Raw genomic sequence first — 19,487 nt, forward strand, 5'->3', positions numbered from 1 at the left:
TATGCTTCATTTTAGTCACATACCAGCTTATTTTTCTTTTCCAATGAGCCCCATTTCCACCCTAAGGAAGTATTTCCTTGTTTCTAACACTTGCAGCCATTTGATACCTTTCCCCTGCAATAGCTCTTCTGATCTTTACCTTAACATGGTGAGATCACTGGGGTCTATCAGAGTCCGCGGGCATTGCTTAATGGAGAACCTTGAATCGTCAAAGCAGGCTTGCCATTCCTGTAATTTAGCATGTGATTCATTCGAGGTAGTCACCATCCCCTCCAGTTGGGTCTTCATCTGTTGCAGATTCTTCTGCTCATACATCAGCAAGAGCCACAGCAGCTCCAGATGGCTCCACTGGACCATCATTTGGCCAGCAGCTTGTTCTTGCATTGATACAAGATGACCAAGTCTCCTGGTTTCCAAAGTGAGTTCCCCACATACTACAGGCAAGCGAAGGAGGCTGGCACTGGTCTGGAGCAAAGGGACAAGTTTTTTGGTTTTTGCCTGTCTAACCTCCCTTTGGAGCATACACAACTGCTCCTGGAAAGTGGCTCTACGAAGATACAGTTCTCCTTTCTCTTCCTCCACCTGTAGAAGAGAAGGACATTAAATTTCACATCCCCCTGCAGTTCTTGAAGGCCTCTACGAACTTTGCAAGAAAAACCACCAGTTTTGTGGGCAAGTATTCTCCTAACCCATGGGACTCTAACTAAAATACTATTGGGAATGACATCATGGTACTCTCCCTATATCTAAACCCATATATCTTGTTAAAAGTAACTCAGAAAACTGAGAATAATGCAGAACACAATACAAATAGCTTAGGACTAGATTGGTCCAGAGAACCTGTTAAGTTCTGATTTTCTGAGCCTAGATATCCAATGATTATATCAGCTTTCTTTATAAAGCATAGCAGTCAAGAGTTCATAAAGTGGGAGATAAACATTTACTCAAAACATGGGGCAAAAGTATTCTTTTTGTCTGTGTTTGCAGCATAGTTAATTCATAATATACAGCTTACATATAAATAAGATGTCACTTAAATATGAACATTGCAAGGGGATTTTTGCTGTCACCCCAATCTATTAGTTTTTTACTTCATGGTTGAGAACATGTTGGATACAGACTTTAAGTGAAAAACTGCATGTTGCTTTTATTTTTCTCTCCTTCCCTGCCCCACTTCCTAATATTTCTTTTATTTTCATTCATCCCCAGCAAGGGATTTCTTTGTTGCTCTAGAGAAACTGCTTTCACCACCACCACCACTCATTTGTTTCCTCTTCGCCAGAAGCATGTCCCTTATCCCAAACCTGCCAGTTTCAGCCTTCAGGAATGCCCTCTATTTCCACAAAATTTTAATGTACACGGGTTGGCTCTTGGTGGATGGATACAGTCAGAGGTGGACAGAATCAAACACCAGCTCTGATGAATGCAGAGCCAAGCAGGGGCTTGCGTGACAAAAAGAGTGCATTCACTACAGGTGAAAAATGTCTAGTGGTTCAAACCCATTCACCAAGTGCAAAAGGTGAATTAGAGTCTCACTCTTTTATTATTTGTATCTCTCTCTCTCAATGCATTTCTGTGTTGCAGAGACTATTGTATTACAGGTGCTTACTGTCATTTACTAAACCCTGTTTGTTTAAGCCAGAAAGCTAGTGACCTACCTTGTTCTCCTTAGCAGCCTTGAGGGCCTTTCCTGCCCATTTCAAGGTATATGAAATTCCTTTAATGTTTGCAGAGGTCACAAGTACCTTTCCCTGACTGCACATGTAAGCCAATGCCATGCGCTCCAGTTCTTCCTGATAGCTGCTCAGCTTGTCATCTTTGGCATGCTCCATTTCAGCAGCTTCCCGCCGCATCTTCAACCCTCCTTGACGACCATCCTGAACAGTTCTGAAGTTCTCACTTTCCATTCGGTCCGTATCTTGCGGCAGGGCTTTACAAGTAAACTCTGGTTCGTTCTTATTGGCCAGCTGCCCCTTGGGGAGAACTTGGCTTTTCAGCATGCCATATGTCATTTTGTGACCTTCAGAATCATCATTGCAGATTGTACTCTTAGTATCTAGCAGCACTTTCTGAGCTCGTCTTTCCATAGACCCTGTATTCAGTTTTTCCCAAGAGTCTCCCTGCCCCCTTTTCACCAGAACTGTTTGATCAGCTTCCACATCGCTGACAACATCTGGCAAGACCTTTGGTGAGAATCCCAATAAAGCCTTTGTGACTTTTTCTTCCAATTCGAGGCAACGTTCCAGGTCCGCTGCTGCCATTGAGGCCTCCTGCCGCTTGCTTGCAGGCTTCCTGTGCCATTGCATCAGCTCCTTTACTTTCTTACAGGCTTGGCTGAGAGCATCATTGCTCTGAAAGTTCTCTGGCTCTAGCCACAGGTGTGCCTTCTTCAGCTCCCGGCTTGCTTTCTCTTTCTTCTCAGCCGAATGACACAGCTCCCGCTTCAAGCTGGCTAGACGAATTTGGAGCTTGGTGCGCCGCTTTACCCGACAGGCGCATTGGCTCGTCAGCGTCTGCACCTCTTGTTCAAGTGTCTCGAGAGGCAGGGTGTCATTCTCCTGCATAGCACACCTGAGCTGAGAGGCTTGGCGGCAGGTCTTCAACACCTGTTCCAGTGCTTCACCTTCCAGAACAGGCTTCCCGGAAGTGACCAGTTTCTCATAGGCCTCCAGTTCTGCAGAACTGGATACATTCTCCTCCCCCACTATGTTGCAGAAAGACTCAAGAAATTGTTCTGTCTCAGGACAATCAAAGAGCCAGTCAAAGTCTTTCTCCTGAAGACCATCTGCCTTGGGATAAACAAATTTCAGGGTCTCCACAAACTCACTTCCTCTGTCAACTGTATCCAGGAGGAAAACTCTGGAGCGTCTCCGTGAGAGCATGTTCTGGTTCTTCGAACCCTGGAGGGAGCAGATGCAATTTGCTTATTAAAATGCAGGGAGGTCTCCCTTGTGCCCACCTATACTATCATTGCCTAAGTAAGACGTTTAATAGAGGTGTGCACCAACCATAAGATTTTGACTTGTATCTTCCGCTTTGGAAAGAAGCCCAGTCTTTTTTGGAGTCACTCCCATCTTTCCAGTTTGACTCATTTTGGGGGGGATCAAATTCATTCTACTAAAAACAAAGCTCTGCTTTTCCTACATTCTGTAATGGAAAATCTAAACATGGCTATAATTTTTTCTCATTTCACAGAATTTGATGAAATTTGCAGATATAGGAGCTCTACTAGGGTTGATTAAGTCTGCCAAATTGTATGCAGATACATTCCGGGGGTGGGGGCGGGGGGTTGTACAAAGAGCCTGTTACCCAGCAAAGAACACATGCAAGTAAGTAGACAGTCTTCTCCTCCCAACTCACAGAGATCGTTTGGGGATACAGAATCTTTCCCCTGGGAAAGAATGCAGCACTCATTTTGAAAAGCAGCATGGGGGGGGCACTCAATTCTACAGAGGAACTTGGGACTTTAAGGAGTCTCCAGTCAGTCTGATTCAAGCATGTGGAAACCTTACCCAAATCACCCCTATTTGCCTCATTAATTTGGGAAGTACACAGAGCTGATGCACACCCCTAGTCTCGGTTATCTGAATTCCACACCTTGAGAATTTTAGTGTTAACTTTCTCCATGCATTTGGGTGTTAAAATAGCTTTTATCTTGAAAGCATGCAGATAATAATTGGTTAAATCTTACAATATAAAGGAGGATCAAGCAGGATTGCTCATGGTCAGGGAAAAGTTTCAGGGCCCTACATAAATACTTGTTCTGCCCTTTGGATACTATCCCCCAGCTTCTTCACACACAGACCACAACCACCCTGGAGCAATCCTGTGAGCCAAGTGATTCACTTTGCATTTTTATTTGCATCAACATCATTGCAGGATGTTGGACTAAATGACCCTCGGGGTCCTTTCCAACTCAGCAATTCTGTGATCAAAACCCCACTGGTGCAGTAGCAAAACAACAATGCATGTAGTCTTTTTTTAGCCACTCTTTGTAGCTTACCTCTGGAACCCTGGGAGCAAACTGTAGCCTGGAGTTCTCTTATACCTATTTCTGAAGAAACCAGCAGGGGGAACTTTTCACAACACAAAGATCAAGTATTAGCGGCTGCTAATTGTCCTGATTGCAAACTGCTGTGTTAAAGCTATATCGGAAGCCAATTGACAAATTGGTACGATTAGTTTCTATCCAGTATTGTACTCCTATATCCGGCAGCTGCCTTTTGTATTGATCATCACTGCCATCCTGTCTGTACAATTTCTGCTCACGGGTGGCAATGCAATGAAAGCCCATCAGCTCTAGTATGCTCAGTTCTTTCCCAGCCTGTAGCCCTACTGATACATGATAGGGGAGCTCATCCCATTGCATTCCAAAAAGACATTCTTGAGATTCTTCTCTTGCATGCATACCTACCTAGCCATCTGATGGCAAACACTGGGACACTTCAGCCATTATTTGCATCAGGTGGTTTTATCCATAATTGAATGCACACTTACCCGAAAGGAAATTTAGTGGAGCTTCCAAGTGCACATACATACATTGACACAGAGGTCGTATGACAATAATCTAAACCGGGGAAAGTTCAAGCTCAAATGTTCTTTTCTCATTCAGTGTTTCTTTTTTTTTTTTTATAATATATTTATTGAAGTTTTCAAATAAAGCATATATTAGATAAGCACAACTTGTCATTGTCCATTTAACATCTCTCAATTGTTACATGGGACTCCCCCACACCTCCCGCATACACTTACATCATTATTAAATTAATTTCAAACAAATTATCATTTAACTCATCTTAATTAATAATCTTAGTTTGGTTTGACATATAATTCAACCTTAAATCTAATTTAATGGTAGACAATTATCTGCACTGGCATCCAATTCAACACTCAGCCAAATTACAATATTTTTGTAAATAAATCTTAAATTCCCTCCAATCTTCTTCCATCCTTTCTTCTCCCTGGTCTCGAATTCTGCCGGTCATCTCGGCTAATTGCATATAGTCCATCAGTTGCATCTGCCATTCTTCCACAGTGGGTAGCTCCTGAGTTTTCCAATTCTTGGCAATTAATATTCTTGCTGCTGTTGTTGCGTACATAAAGAATGTTCTGTCCTTTTTTAACACACTCTGGCCGACAATACCCAGGAGAAAGGCCTCTGGTTTCTTAGTAAAGGTGTATTTAAACACCTTTTTTAATTCATTATATATCTTCTCCCAAAAGGCCTTCACTCTAGGGCAGGTCCACCAGAGGTGAAAAAATGTTCCTTCATTTTCCTTACATTTCCAACATTTGCTATCAGACGAATGGTATATTTTAGCCAGTTTAACAGGGGTCATGTACCATCTATACATCATTTTCATCACATTTTCCTTCAACGCATTACATGCAGTGAAGTTCAGCCCAGAGGTCCACAACCTTTCCCAATCTTCAAACATAATATTATACCCAATATCCTGCGCCCATTTTATCATTGTTGATTTTACCATTTCGTCATGTGTGTTCCATTTCAGCAGCAAGTTATACATTCTTGAAAGTACCTTAGTCTTAGGTTCTAACAGTTCAGTTTCTAACTTTGACTTTTCCACTTGGAATCCTAGCTTTTTGTCATTTTTAAACACTTCTTTAATCTGAGCATATTGTAACCAGTCTCGCACTTTGTCTCTCATCTTTTCTAAACTCTGCAATTTCCAGTTGTCACCATCCTTTTCTATTATCTCCCAATATTTTGGCCAGTTGGCCTCCATATTGGTTCTTTTCCAAGCCTTAGCCTCCAGGGGTGACAGCCACCTCGGAGTTTTATTCTCCAGTAAGTCTTTATATTTTGTCCAGACATTAAAAACTGATTTTCTGACAATATGGTTCTTGAAGGCCTTATTTATCTTAGCTTTATCATACCATAGATATGCATGCCATCCAAACGCATTATTAAAACCTTCCAAATCCAAGACATCCGTATCTTCAAGAAGTAACCAATCTTTTAACCAGCAGAAAGCTGCAGCTTCATAATACAACCTTAAATCTGGCAGGGCAAAGCCCCCTCTTTCTTTCGCATCTGTTAATATTTTAAATTTGATTCTGGGCTTTTTGCCCTGCCAGACAAATTTAGAAATATCTTTCTGCCACTTCCGAAAGCACTCTGTCTTGTCTACAATCTGCAGTGTCTGAAACAAAAATAACATTTTTGGCAATACATTCATCTTGATGGCAGCTATTCGGCCTAACAAAGAAAGATTTAGTCTTGACCAACTATCCAAGTCTCTCTTAATCTCTGACCAGCATTTTTCATAATTATCTTTAAATAAACTCAGGTTTTTTGCTGTTATGTTTACCCCTAGGTATTTAACTTTTTTAACCACATTTAGTTCTGTCTCTTTCTGAAGCTGTTCCAACTCAATATCTGTCAAGTTTTTCCCCAAAACTTTAGTTTTTTGCTTGTTTAACTTAAATCCTGCCACTCGACCAAAGTTTTGAATCAGTTGTAGTACTCTTTTCAAACTAGACTCCGGCTCCTGTAATGTCAGAACTAGGTCATCTGCAAAAGCTTTAAGTTTATATTGTTTCGCTCCGACCTGAATCCCTTCCACCAACCGGTCCCCCCTAATCATATTCAGGAGCACTTCCAGAACCGAAATAAACAGTAATGGGGAAATCGGGCAGCCTTGTCGTGTACCTTTTTCAATTTTAAACTCTTCTGTAACCACATTGTTAACTATCAGTTTAGCCTTTTGTTCTGAATATATTGCCTCAATCCCGTTCTCAAACCCCCGTCCCACTCCCATTTCTTTTAAATTCCCCTTCATAAATTTCCAAGATATGTTGTCGAAGGCTTTCTCCGCGTCTATAAAAATTAAAACTGCTTTAGTGTTTATGTTTGTTTGTAAAAGTTCCAATATGTCTATAATGTTCCTCGTGTTAGTAAACATATGTCTGCCCGGGAGAAAGCCTGCCTGGTCTTTATGGATTATCTCACTTAAAACTTTCTTAAATCTTCGTGCCAAAACATCTGCAAATATTTTGTAATCCACATTTAAAAGGGAGATGGGACGGTAGTTCTTGAGTTGTGTCTTTTCAGTTTCTGACTTTGGAATCAATGTGATAAATGCTTCTTTCCACGATTCAGGCGCCTTCTTCCCCTCCATTATTTCATTACTGACCTCCAACAAAGGTTGTATCAAATAATCCTTCAATGTCTTATAGTAGTTAGAGGTCAGTCCATCTGGCCCTGGTGATTTGCCCTGTTTCAGACTCTGGATGGCCTGTTCAATCTCTTGTCGTGTTATTTTGCCATTCAAAATTATTCTATTTTCTTCTGACAGCTTTGCTAATCCATTTCTCTCCAAAAATTGTGTAATCTCTATTTCATCTTGTGGCCCTTGAGTGTATAACTTTTTAAAATACCTCTGGAAGCACTTTCTAATCTCTCCCGGGTTCTGAATGTTCCTTCCTTCAACCTCTAAGTTTGTTACTGTATTTAATCTTTGTCTCCTTTTCAACTGCCAGGCTAGCAGTTTCCCACATTTATTTGCCGATTCAAAAGTTTTTTGTTTCATTATTTTAATCTTCCATTCTATTTCCTGATTTATCAGTTTGGAATATTGTGCCTGATAAAGTTTAATTTCTCTCAGAATCGGTTGGGACTTCGGGTTAGATCTTAACTTCTTCTCCAACTCTTTGATACTTTCCAGAATTTTATCTTTCTTTTCATTTTGCAGTCTTTTCTTTAAAGAATTCTGTTGAATCAAGAACCCTCTCATCACAGCTTTACTTGCATCCCAGATAGTTCTTTTTTCCACCGTAGTGTTCAAATTAATCTCAAAATAGTCCTTTAAAGTTTTTTGGGCCTTCTTTACAATTCTTTGGTCTCTAAACAGGCCATCATTCATCTTCCATCTAAAGGAGCCGGTTGGGATCAATGTCATATCCATTCTCAAGGCGTTATGGTCGGAGCATGTTTTAGGGCAGATTTTCACCTTCCTCACCTTAGGTGCCAGACTTCTAGTTATCCATATTTGGTCGATTCGTGTCCAAGTCAGTTGAGCTTCAGAAAAGAATGTTCCTTCTCTTCCCAAGGGGTTTCTAACTCTCCAGATGTCAACCCAGTCCATATTGTCAGTCATTTCAAAAAAGGTCTTAGGTAGTCTTCCCTCTTTAGTAATGTTCTGGTTCTGTGACTTATCCATATTTGTTGATGCGACCCCGTTCATGTCCCCCATCATGATGACGTTGTTGTAATCCAGATAATCCAGCATGGTCTCGTGCAACTTCTTATAAAAATCCGATTTACCTTCATTTGGAGCATAAATTCCTAATATCAAAATTTTTTCTCCTTGATACTGTACTTCTATTGCGAGGATTCTTCCACTTTCATCTTTAAAAAGAAATTTTGGTGAAAGGCTCTCTTTTGCATAGATCACTACACCTCTCTTTTTAACTGTATCCGATGATATAAATTCTTGACCAAGCCTTTTATTTATTAACACCTTTCTATGGAGCCTAATCACATGTGTTTCTTGTAAGCATATAATGTCCAATTGTTCCTTTTTTAAAATATGAAAAATTTTAGACCTTTTTTCAGGACTGTTACAGCCATTTATGTTCCAGCTCAAAAGCTGCAGAGACATCCTGGATAGGTCTGGTTATTCTTTCTGGGGTGGTACCTTGTTCTCCGGTCCTTGTTCTTTTCTCATTCAGTGTGGTTCTAACATTGAGTGACAACTTGCAAACATGAAACCATCTTCAAAGATATGACAACAGGGACAGTTTTCATATAATGCCAAGCACAATATTGTTCACTCATATAGTTTGAGTGACTAAGGCTCACTGTCCTAACCTCAATTACCTGGGAGTAAGCCCCATGGAATTCAACAGGGCTTACTTCTGAGTAGACATGGTTAAGATTGTGCCATAAATTAGGTAATACTAAGTGATCTAGACCAGATGTGAGAAACCATTGGCCATGCTTGCTGGGGCTGATGGGAGCTGTAGTTCAGCATCATCTGAACAGCCAAAGGTTCCTCATACTTGAGTTCAACGAAGAAGGTCAGGGCCCTGCATCCTTAATGGATATGCAGAAGAGAGCATTTGAAAGGGTTACCTGCTGAAAAAGAAGACTGGGCCCCTTTAATAGTTAAGTAGAAGGAGGACTTTCAGCCGGTGTTGCTTATATTATATGCTGCAGCTGTTAACATCCCTCTTTTCCATAGCTATTAAAGGTTTGGGAGCTTTGTCTTTTTCAACTGGCCACCCTAGCATTTGGACACTTACTGCTCTTCATGTCCTGAAATTCTCTTTTCTACACTATGAAAGGTTTATGAACCCAGTCTTCTTTTTTCCTCATGCCACTAGGCATGGGTAAAGGTAAAGGTAAAGGGACCCCTGACGGTTAAGTCCAGTTGCAGATGACACTGGGGTTGCAGCGTTCATCTCGCTTTACAGGCCGAGGGAGCTGGCGTTTTTCCACAGACAGCTTCAGGGTCATGTGGCCAGCATGACTAAGCTGCTTCTGGCGAACCAGAGCAGCGCACGGAAACGCCGTTTACCTTCCCGACGGAGCGGTACCTATTTTATCTACTTTCACTTTGACATGCTTTTGAACTGCTAGGTTAGCAGGAGCAGGGACCGAGCAACGGGAGCTCACCCCGTCGTGGGGATTCGAACCGCCGACCTTATGATCAGCAAGCTCTAGGCTCAGTGGTTTAGACCACAGCGCCACCCACATCCCACAGTGCCACCCGCTGTGTAAATAATGTGTAAATCAAACCTAAGTAAGTGGTGGTTCAAACCTGAAGAAGCAGCCATATTCAGTGCAGCTATCATCTCTCCTCCCAAGAAATAAGAACCACACCTTCAAAACTACTGCATTTAAACATGCCACTGGGTAGTATTCAGCAAGCCTATCCTGTCTGCTTGTGCAGTGGAACTTGTCCCCTTCTCTCCCCCCCCCCCCCTTGCACACACTCCATGCCCCTTCCAATTCTGCTTTATGGGGTTGGGAAACCCCTAGAATAGATTTAAGGGGTGCATGGCAGGGAGGAGAAAAAATTCAATTGCACAAGCAGAAATCCTTAAGCTGACAGAATGTTCCCTCAGTGTTACTTTGGATTCTATCCTTTCCACTAGTCTCAAAAAAAAGATCTCTTGTCCAATTTTTAATCTACCTGCAATTTGCAGACTACTGGGGTGTGCTGTGTATTCCCAGTATCTCTGTTTTCTCTCCTGCAAATTTTCTCACCTCTTCAACTGTACCTACCAAAATCACTGACCACCTTCTCCCTACCAAATTCAAAGGTCTCTATTTAGTCCTCATTCCCCTTGACCTCTATTCTCCCTTTCAAATTGATCACTCTCTTTTGCTTGGCTCCCCTTTTGCCCTAAGTTTCCATGATTCTGCCCTCCATGAATTCTTTTCCTACATGCCTAATTGCTCTTTCAGGATTTTCATACAAGAAATCTCTTCTCCTGCTTTCCTTCTGTGTTATCTGCTCATTTTGATCTGCTAGAAGAAAGGACATTGTGGCAGTGGTTGAGCACCCTGGGATGGTTAGTACAAGTGCGGTGATGATCCCGTTCCTCAGGTCTTTGTAGAGAGTACAAGACAGGAGGACGTGTGCCGCTGTTTTGGTGTTTCCTTCTGTGTTGTGGTTCCTATTCTTCCCTTTCTGCTGTTCTTCCTCTGCATAGAGTGGCTTTAAGTACCACCTATACACTGCTAATGCCCAGTTCTGCCTCGCTAGCCTAGAATTTCCCTCTTTCATCTGATATCACATGTACAAGTCTTCACTGGTTATTTCTTTTTGGTAGTTCCATTGTTGTCTCAAACTCATTACATCCAAGACCAAACTTCTCGTTGTTTATCCCAACCCCCTCACACTATCAGTATTCACCACCATCTACCCTGTTGAAAAGGTACAACGCCCTCTCCCTCTTTCCCTTGGTCCTTTTCTTTCTGACATCTTGGCAAAGGCTGATTCAGGCCCTGGTCGTCTTGCATCTTAATCACTGCATTCTTTTCTCAGCATCGTTGCCTCATTTTTGTTCCCCTCACCTCAGTCCAGCACTTGGTTGTCAAAAAGCATTCAACTCTCTTATAATGCTGGCCATATGATACACTTCCTTAAGTTCCTAGACTTCTTACCTATTCAGTTATCCGCATGGTCCCTTATCCCTCTTCATTCATATATCCTGATGCATTCCTGCCTGTAATCTTCACTTGTCCCTCTCTGCCACCCTCTGCTGCCCAAAGGTCTTTTGCTCTTTGCAACCTCCCAGAATGTCCCCATGATGCCATCCTATCTTCAAACCCCTCCTACCTTTCCATGAAGCCTTTAGCAGAACCCTGCTAGTCCTCATGCCCCCCATTATAACTAAGCTTAAATACATGTCGCTGAAGTAATATCATATTCTTGCCCCTTTTACCCCTTCCTTTGTTGTCTTCCTTGTGTCAGTTTGTAGACAGTAAGCCCCTTGGGGGCAGGGACCTGTCCTTTCTTTCTTTGTAAAGTGCTGTGTGCATGGATAGCATTATATAAACAATGTCAATGATCAGAGAAAGGGTGCTCAGCTTTATGAATGGTGGTGCTCTTTTAAAGACCATATTCTAATCTTGATTTATTTCATGCCTCAGTACTGAAGTCCAGGATAGTTAGGGATGCCCTCCAGCAGATGTGGCATTATACTGAATTACTGATCCACTTCTTTCCCCCGTGTTTCCAACTAGGTGCGAGCGATGCAGCGTCCTCCACTTGGAGTGAAGATGGTGATTGAAGCTGTCTGCATTATGAAGGGCATCAAGCCCAAGAAAGTGGCAGGAGAGAAACTAGGTTCCAAATTAGATGACTATTGGGAACCTGGCAAAGTCCTTCTTCAGGACCCAGGGAAATTTCTTGAAAGCTTGTTTAAATATGATAAGGTAAGTACCATAGTAGTCAGTCAGTCATTCTCTCTCTTCCATGCTGACCAGAAGAAAACTCTCTTGGCTTCTCCTGTTCCTACAGAGGGAGTTGTTATTAAAAGCTCAGGAGCGAGGGCTAGTAAAAAAGAAAAGGGCAAGCCAAAGTACTAGTGTAGCTGGCATAATTGTGAGACTTAAGCTTGCCATCTAGTCAATCAAATGCTTTTCTCTCATAGCTTTTTGGTTTGTGCTAGTAAAGCTCAATTTAATTAGTTAATGGGTATATATTTCAGAGAAATAATATATCCAATATGCTACATCTCTGAGTAGGGATTTCTAGGATGCCCCCTTTTCCTCCCCTCACCACCTCACCTAATCTGATGTATTTGGCAGGGAGGGAGGGAGGAGGCATCTACCATTTCCCCACTTTATTTTCTTTTGGCTCAAGCCTGGATATGAGCTCCAGGGTCTCACGGTGTGCGTTTCAGAGAAGCAGCCATCCTTGCAAATCCTCAGATTCTTCTCTGGAGTAGATTAAAATCCAAGGGTGACAAGAACTCTTGGTTTAATATCCTCCCACCCATGCCACAAATCCCAAAAACACAGCCAGGAGAAGTTCAGCAAGGGCTCATCCTGGTAAGGAAGCATTTGGTGACAGTGAAATCTTTCAAAGCAGTCGTCTCCATTGATGCCCATCAGGGCTGCTTTGAGAAGATACACCTGAAAAATGATTTTATGTAGGGGCAAGGTGGAAATGCCACTACTCACAGGGGACCCTGTTGCTCCAGTAGTCTCCTGTCCCTAAGATTAATTTTCACAGGTATAACCCCTGTTGGAGACCAACCACCCCACATTTCTTAGGAGGTGCAGCCCCTTTATAGTACCTTATTCCATTAAATGTAGCAATTAAACAACAATTCAGTTAAACAGAGGGGTTGAAAGAAGCCACACCCAGTGAAACTGCTGGTGGGAATAAACACCTTATATCTGCAGAGAATCCTTCAGGCTAAAGGGTTTTACAAGGTGAAGCCAGCTTGCCCCAGATGCTTCCCTTAGCTAGGGGAGAGTTCTCTTAGCCACACAAAGCTATCATTTGACAGCCAGGGATCTGGGAGGTGTGCAAGCAATTCCTGGCTGTGAAATAGGGAAAGCGGGTCAAGTTCATCTACTTCCCGATTTTGGGAGGAAATGGCTCAATTTATTCCCAGGTTAAGGTTGCGTAAAACATGGACCATGCATCTATCTGTAGTCACAAGCTGGCTATGAAGCAAATGTCAGTGTTGATGTTCCCAATTAAGGGATGTGATGCGAGGAATACTCAGCTGTCCTTTTGACTTTGATTAGTCACTGGACACTCCTTGGCCTACTCACCTTTTGATTCTTGGCCTGAACCAGCAGATGAAAATAAATGGTTTCCTTTCCTTCCACTTTTCGGGGAGGTAATGATAGCTTGTATTGTCCACAAACCAAACATATTGCCTTGCAGTAATAAAAGCCATCTTGAAGGAATGAACAAGCAATGCATAAGCTTGGCTTGAAGCTAGAAACAAAGAAGGGAGTGCACAATTGGGTGTTTATGCTTTTCCTGCCACACTGATGAATTTTTGCCATGGGGTTTGGTTCTGCCTCACAGCTGACTCCCCTGATGTCTCAGACCTTGATGCTCCCAGCCCTCATAATCTCTCCTTTAACCCTTTCAGGATAACATTGCAGATTCAGTAATTAAGTTGATCCAGCCGTATATCGACAGTGAAGAATTTCAGCCAGCAGCCATAGCCAAAGTGTCCAAAGCCTGCACATCTATCTGCCAGTGGGTCAGGGCCATGCATAAGTATCACTTCGTGGCAAAAGCTGTGGAGCCAAAACGAGTAAGAACTACAGCAGTGCTTCTTCAAAGTTATTGCATGTACACCTAAAACGGAATGGAGCCTCTGCCTGCCCCATTGCTGCTAACCACAATTATTTTCCTTGGAATTATGGCAGAACTTGACAATCACAAAAATTTTTCTCTCTCTCCACAGCAAGCCTTGAGGGAGGCTGAAGAAGACCTCCAGGCCACACAGAAGATTCTGGATGAGGCCAAAGAGCGTCTTCGAGAGGTGGAAGATGGCATTGCCAACCTGCAGGCCAAATACCAAGGTACTCTGGCCACAAAAGAGGAACTCGAGATGAAGTGTGATCAGTGTGAGCAGAGACTGGGTCGGGCTGACAAGGTAAGGGCCACGGCCACAACTGTGGATTCTCCTCCCCCATTCCCTTCACCAGGCCTCACCTACCACTTGTTGGGGCAAGATGGAAAGACAGGAGCAGAGGCTGAAGGAAAGAACTGGGGGTGAAGAAACAGCTTTCTTTTGTTTCACATCAGCAGAGCTGTTAAAGAGACAGACACAATCTCCAAGTTGCAATCCAGAAACTCGGGGGGGGGGGGGATACTAGTAAAACCACCAATTTCTTCTGACAGTTATGTCTGCCCGAGTAAGTTTACCAAATCCTCATCAATAGTAATTTTGTGGCCTTAATCACAGCAGGGAGCCAAATCTGCTTTTTCATTTCCCATATATCAGTAGTTGGGCTTAGGGGGCAGTCCCAGTCACTGTTTTCCTGCGGCATTTTCTGCTGGGGTTTGGTGGAGCTTCTTTGAGAAAGAAACTAATGTCCGTCTTTCTTTTCTCCAGTTGATTAATGGCCTGGCTGATGAAAGGATACGCTGGCAGGAAACAGTCCAGAACCTGGATTATATGATTAACAATATTGCAGGGGATGTGTTGGCTTCAGCTGGCTTTATAGCATACATGGGCCCTTTTACAGTGAGTAGGAAAAATATTTTATTTTCCAGAATACCTGAGCATTGTCTTGATTTAGTTCTGGTTCAGAATAAGTTCCCCAAGAGAAAATATGTTTCTGGGTCAAATTCTTGCTGCATCCCACATTGTAGCTAAACCATAGTGGCATAGTGCTGAATTGTCAAACATCCAAGTGTTGAAACTGGGATAGTTGCAGTCAAAATCTAACGGTGCATATTCTTGTTAATTAGTAAATCTGGGGGCCAATGGCCACAGAGCTATTAATTACTAAATGGGCAGTCTTAGACCATAGGAATGTAACTGGTGAAGAGAGAGCTCTGTGTGATGTCATTTCCCCTGTTTCCAGTGGCAGGAAGAAATGAGACATATGTTGCTCTCTCTCTCTCTGTCCTTTTGCACCATGCTTTTGATGGAGATAGTTGTCTGTCTGTGTTCTCCCCATGTGCAGACATAGTTGAATCTTATAATTTAGCTATGAATTTTGTAACCTAGAAGTATTTTTACCTGCATTGTTTTTGCTGGTGTTTGTTGAAAATGAGTGCAAGACTTTAAGTAAGCACTATTTTTAACTTACCGTATTTTTCGCCCTATAAGACACACTTTTCCCCCTCCAAAAATGAAGGGGAAATGTGTGTGCGTCTTATGGGGTGAATGCAGGCTCATTGGCTTCAGCGATAGCAATGCGAAGCCTGCGCTCCGGAGGCTTTGCGTTGCTTCCGCTGAAGCCAGAAGAGTCTGCTCTTTGAGGCTGGCGGTGGGGGAAAGCAGCGCCTCCTCCATCGCCAGCCCCAGAGGATGGGGGGCAGCAGGAAGGCGCGCGACGCCTTCCCACTACTCTCCAACCCGGGTTGGAGGCTGGCGGGGGGGAAAGCAGCGCTTCCCCCATGGCCAGCCCCAGAGGATGGGGGGCAGCAGGAAGGCGCGCGACGCCTTCCCACTACTCTCCAACTCGGCTTGGAGGCTGGCGGGGGGGAAAGCAGCGCTTCCCCCATGGCCAGCCCCAGAGGATGGGGGGCAGTGGGAAGGCGCGCGACACCATCCTGCTACTCCCCAACCCGGCTTCGAGGCTGGCGGGGGGAAAGCAGCGCTTCCCCCTTCGCCAGCCCCAGAGGATGGGGGGCAGCAGGAAGGCGCGCGACGCCATCCCACTACTCTCCAACCCGGGTTGGAGGCTGGCGGGGGGGAAAGCAGCGCTTCCCCCATTGCCAGCCCCAGAGGATGGGGGACAGCAGGAAGGCGCGCGACGCCATCCCGCTACTCTCCAACCCTCCTGTGGGCTTTTGCCGGAGATGGGGGAATTCCTCCACCTCCCGCAAAAGCAGGCAAAAGCCGCGCGCTCTTTAAAGGGGCTCCGCGGCTTCTGCTGGCTTTTCTAGGAGGTGGGGGAATTCCCCCACCTCCTAGAAAAGCCCGCAGGAGCCGCGAACCCTTTGAAGAGCACTCCCCTCTTGGGGGCTTTTCCCTGAGGAGGGAGAAGGGACTGACTGGCCGAGTCCATCCCTTCTCCCTCCTGTGGGCTTTTGCGGGAGATGGGGGAATTCCTCCACCTCCTGCAAAAGCAGGCAAAAGCCGTGCGCTCTTTAAAGGGGCTCCGTGGCTTCTGCTGGCTTTTCTAGGAGGTGGGGGAATTCCCCCACCTCGTAGAAAAGCCCGCAGGAGCCGCGCACCCTTTGAAGAGTGCGCCCCTCTTGGGGGCTTTTCCCCGAGGAGGGAGAAGGGACTGAATGGCCATTTCAGTCCCTTCTCCCTCCTGGTCGAAAAGCCCATAGGAGTCGTGCATGGCTCCTGTGGGCTTTTGCGGGAGGTGGGGGAATTCCGCCACCTCCCACAAAAGCAGGGAGAAGGCGTTGGAGTAGCGCACAGGCTGTGTGCAGCCTGTCCGCTGCTCCCAGAGCTGCGGGGGGGGGGGAAATAATATTTTTTCCCCTGATTTCCCCCCCTGAAAACTAGGTGCGTCCTATGGGCCGGTGCGTCCAATAGGGCGAAAAATACGGTACTTTACAGTTTTTGTTTTGATTATTTTTCCAAGTGTGGTAACTAAAAAGGGGGAAGCGAGCTTGCTTCAAAACTGGATTTAAATAGGTTTTGCAGACTTTGCTTAGCTTCTGTTTTTTTCTGCCAAGGGATTGTTGTTGTTTAGTCGTTTAGTCGTGTCCGACTCTTCGTGACCCCATGGACCAGAGCACGCCAGGCACGCCTGTCTTCCACTGCCTCCCACAGTTTGGTCAGACTCATGTTTGTGGCTTCGAGAACACTGTCCAACCATCTCGTCCTCTGTCGTCCCCTTCTCCTTGTGCCCTCAATCTTTCCCAACATCAGGGTCTTTTCCAGGGAGTCTTCTCTTCTCATGAGGTGGCCAAAGTATTGGAGCCTCAGCTTCACGATCTGTCCTTCCAGTGAGTGCTCAGGGCTAATTTCCTTAAGAATGGATGCGTTTGATCTTCTTGCAGTCCATGGGACTCTCAAGAGTCTCCTCCAGCACCATAATTCAAAAGCATCAATTCTTCGGCGATCAGCCTTCTTTATGGTCCAGCTCTCACTTCCATACATCACTACCGGGAAAACCATGGCTTTAACTATACGGACCTTTGTTGGCAATGTGATGTCTCTACTTTTTAAGATGTCTAGGTTTGCCATCGCCTTTCTCCCAAGGAGCAGGCGTCTTTTAATTTCGTGACTGCTGTCACCATCTGCAGTGATCATGGAGCCCAAGAAAGTAAAATCTCTCACTGCCTCCATTTCTTCCCCTTCTATTTGCCAGGAGGTGATGGGACCAGTGGCCATGATCTTCGTTTTTTTGATGTTGAGCTTCAAACCATATTTTGCGCTCTCCTCTTTCACCCTCATTAAAAGGTTCTTTAATTCCTCCTCACTTTCTGCCATCAAGGTTGTGTCATCCGCATATCTGAGGTTGTTGATGTTTCTTCCGGCAATCTTAATTCCGGCTAGGGATTCATCCAGCCCAGCCTTTCGCATGATGAATTCTACATATAAGTTAAATAAGCAGGGAGACAATATACAGCCTTGCCGTACTCCTTTCCCAATTTTGAACCAGTCAGTTGTTCCATATCCAGTTCTAACTGTAGCTTCTTGTCCCACATAGAGATTTCTCAGGAGACAGATGAGGTGATCAGGCACTCCCATTTCTTTAAGAACTTGCCATAGTTTGCTGTGGTCGACACAGTCAAAGGCTTTTGCATAGTCAATGAAGCAGAAGTAGATGTCTTTCTGGAACTCTCTAGCTTTCTCCATAATCCAGCGCATGTTTGCAATTTGGTCTCTGGTTCCTCTGCCCCTTCGAAATCCAGCTTGCACTTCTGGGAGTTCTCGGTCCACATACTGCTTAAGCCTGCCTTGTAGAATTTTAAGCATAACTTTGCTAGTGTGTGAAATGAGTGCAATTGTGCGGTAGTTGGAGTATTCTTTGGCACTGCCCTTCTTTGGGATTGGGATGTAGACTGATCTTCTCCAATTCTCTGGCCACTGCTGAGTTTTCCAAATTTGCTGGCATATTGAGTGTAGCACCTTAACAGCATCATCGTTTAAGATTTTAAATAGTTCAGCTGGAATATCATCACTTCCACGGGCCTTTTTATTAGCAGTGCTTTCTAAGGCCCATTTGACTTCACTCTCCAGGATGTCTGGCTCAAGGTCAGCAACCACACTACCTGGGGTGTAAGAGACATCCATTTCTTTCTGGTATAGTTCCTCTGTGTATTCTTGCCACCTCTTCTTGATGTCTTCTGCTTCTGTTAGGTCCTTTCCACTTTTGTCTTTTATTATCGTAATCTTCGTACGAAATGTTCCTTTCATATCTCCAATTTTATTGAACAGATCTCTGGTTTTCCCCATTCTATTGTTTTCCTCTATTTCTTTGCATTGCTCGTTTAAGAAGGCCTTCTTGTCTCTCCTTGCTATTTTTTGGAAATTTGCATTCAATTTCCTGTATCTTTCACTATCTCCCTTGCATTTTGTTTGCCTTCTCTCCCCCGCTATTTGTAAGGCCTCGTTGGACAGCCACTTTGCTTTCTTGCATTTCCTTTTCATTGGGATGGTTTTAGTTGCTGCCTCCTGTATAATGTTACGAGCCTCCATCCATAGTTCTTCAGGCACTCTGTCTACCAAATCTAAATCCTTAAACCTGTTCCTCACTTCCACTGGGTATTCATAAGGGATTTGACTTAGATTGTATCTTACCGGCCCAGTGGTTTTTCCTACTTTCTTTAGTTTAAGCTTGAATTTCGCTATAAGAAGCTGATGATCTGAGCCACAGTCAGCTCCAGGTCTTGTTTTTGCTGACTGTATAGAGCTTCTCCATCTTTGGCTGCAGAGAATATAATCAATCTGATTTCGATGCTGCCCATCTGGCGATGTCCATGTGCAGAGTCGTCTCTTGTGTTGTTGGAAAAGAGTGTTTGTGATGACCAGCTTGTTCTCTTGGCAGAACTCTATTAGCCTTTGCCCTGCTTCATTTTGAACTCCAAGGCCAAACTTGCCCGTTGTTCCTTTTATCTCTTGACTCCCTACTTTAGCATTCCAATCCCCTATAATGAAAAGAACATCCTTCTTTGGTGTCATTTCTATAAGGTGTTGTAAGTCGTCATAGAATCGATCAATTTCAGTTTCTTCAGCACCAGTGGTTGGTGCATAAACTTGGATTACTGTGATGTTAAAAGGTCTGCCTTGGATTCGTATCGAGATCATTCTATCATTTTTGAGATTGCATCCCAGTACAGCTTTTGCCACTCTTTTGTTGACGATGAGGGCCACTCCATTTCTTTTACGGGTTT

The 19,487-nt window shown here is 44.0% G+C and overlaps 1 protein-coding gene and 1 pseudogene across 2 annotated transcripts in view; one reads left to right on the plus strand and one right to left on the minus strand.

The window, feature by feature from the left end:
• LOC310672409 (HAUS augmin-like complex subunit 3) overlaps positions 1–2,968 on the minus strand; it is a 4,242-nt pseudogene extending 1,274 nt beyond the window's left edge. The window contains exons 1-2 of the transcript XR_014515474.1: positions 1,659–2,968; positions 70–582 (exon numbers count right to left, since the gene is read on the minus strand). The product of XR_014515474.1 is annotated as an HAUS augmin-like complex subunit 3 (transcript). The remainder of the gene's footprint in view (positions 1–69; positions 583–1,658) is intronic.
• The window catches only part of DNAH1 (dynein axonemal heavy chain 1), a 118,921-nt gene that overhangs the window by 83,219 nt on the left and 16,215 nt on the right, over positions 1–19,487 (plus strand). Inside the window, exons 56-59 of the mRNA XM_083429266.1 lie at positions 11,720–11,911; positions 13,594–13,761; positions 13,915–14,106; positions 14,569–14,700. Of these exons, the coding sequence (XP_083285392.1) occupies positions 11,720–11,911; positions 13,594–13,761; positions 13,915–14,106; positions 14,569–14,700 (684 nt within the window). The remainder of the gene's footprint in view (positions 1–11,719; positions 11,912–13,593; positions 13,762–13,914; positions 14,107–14,568; positions 14,701–19,487) is intronic.

This window comes from Podarcis tiliguerta (assembly GCF_965153285.1).
Source record: "Podarcis tiliguerta genome assembly, chromosome: 2".
Taxonomy (NCBI): Eukaryota; Metazoa; Chordata; class Lepidosauria; order Squamata; family Lacertidae; genus Podarcis; species Podarcis tiliguerta.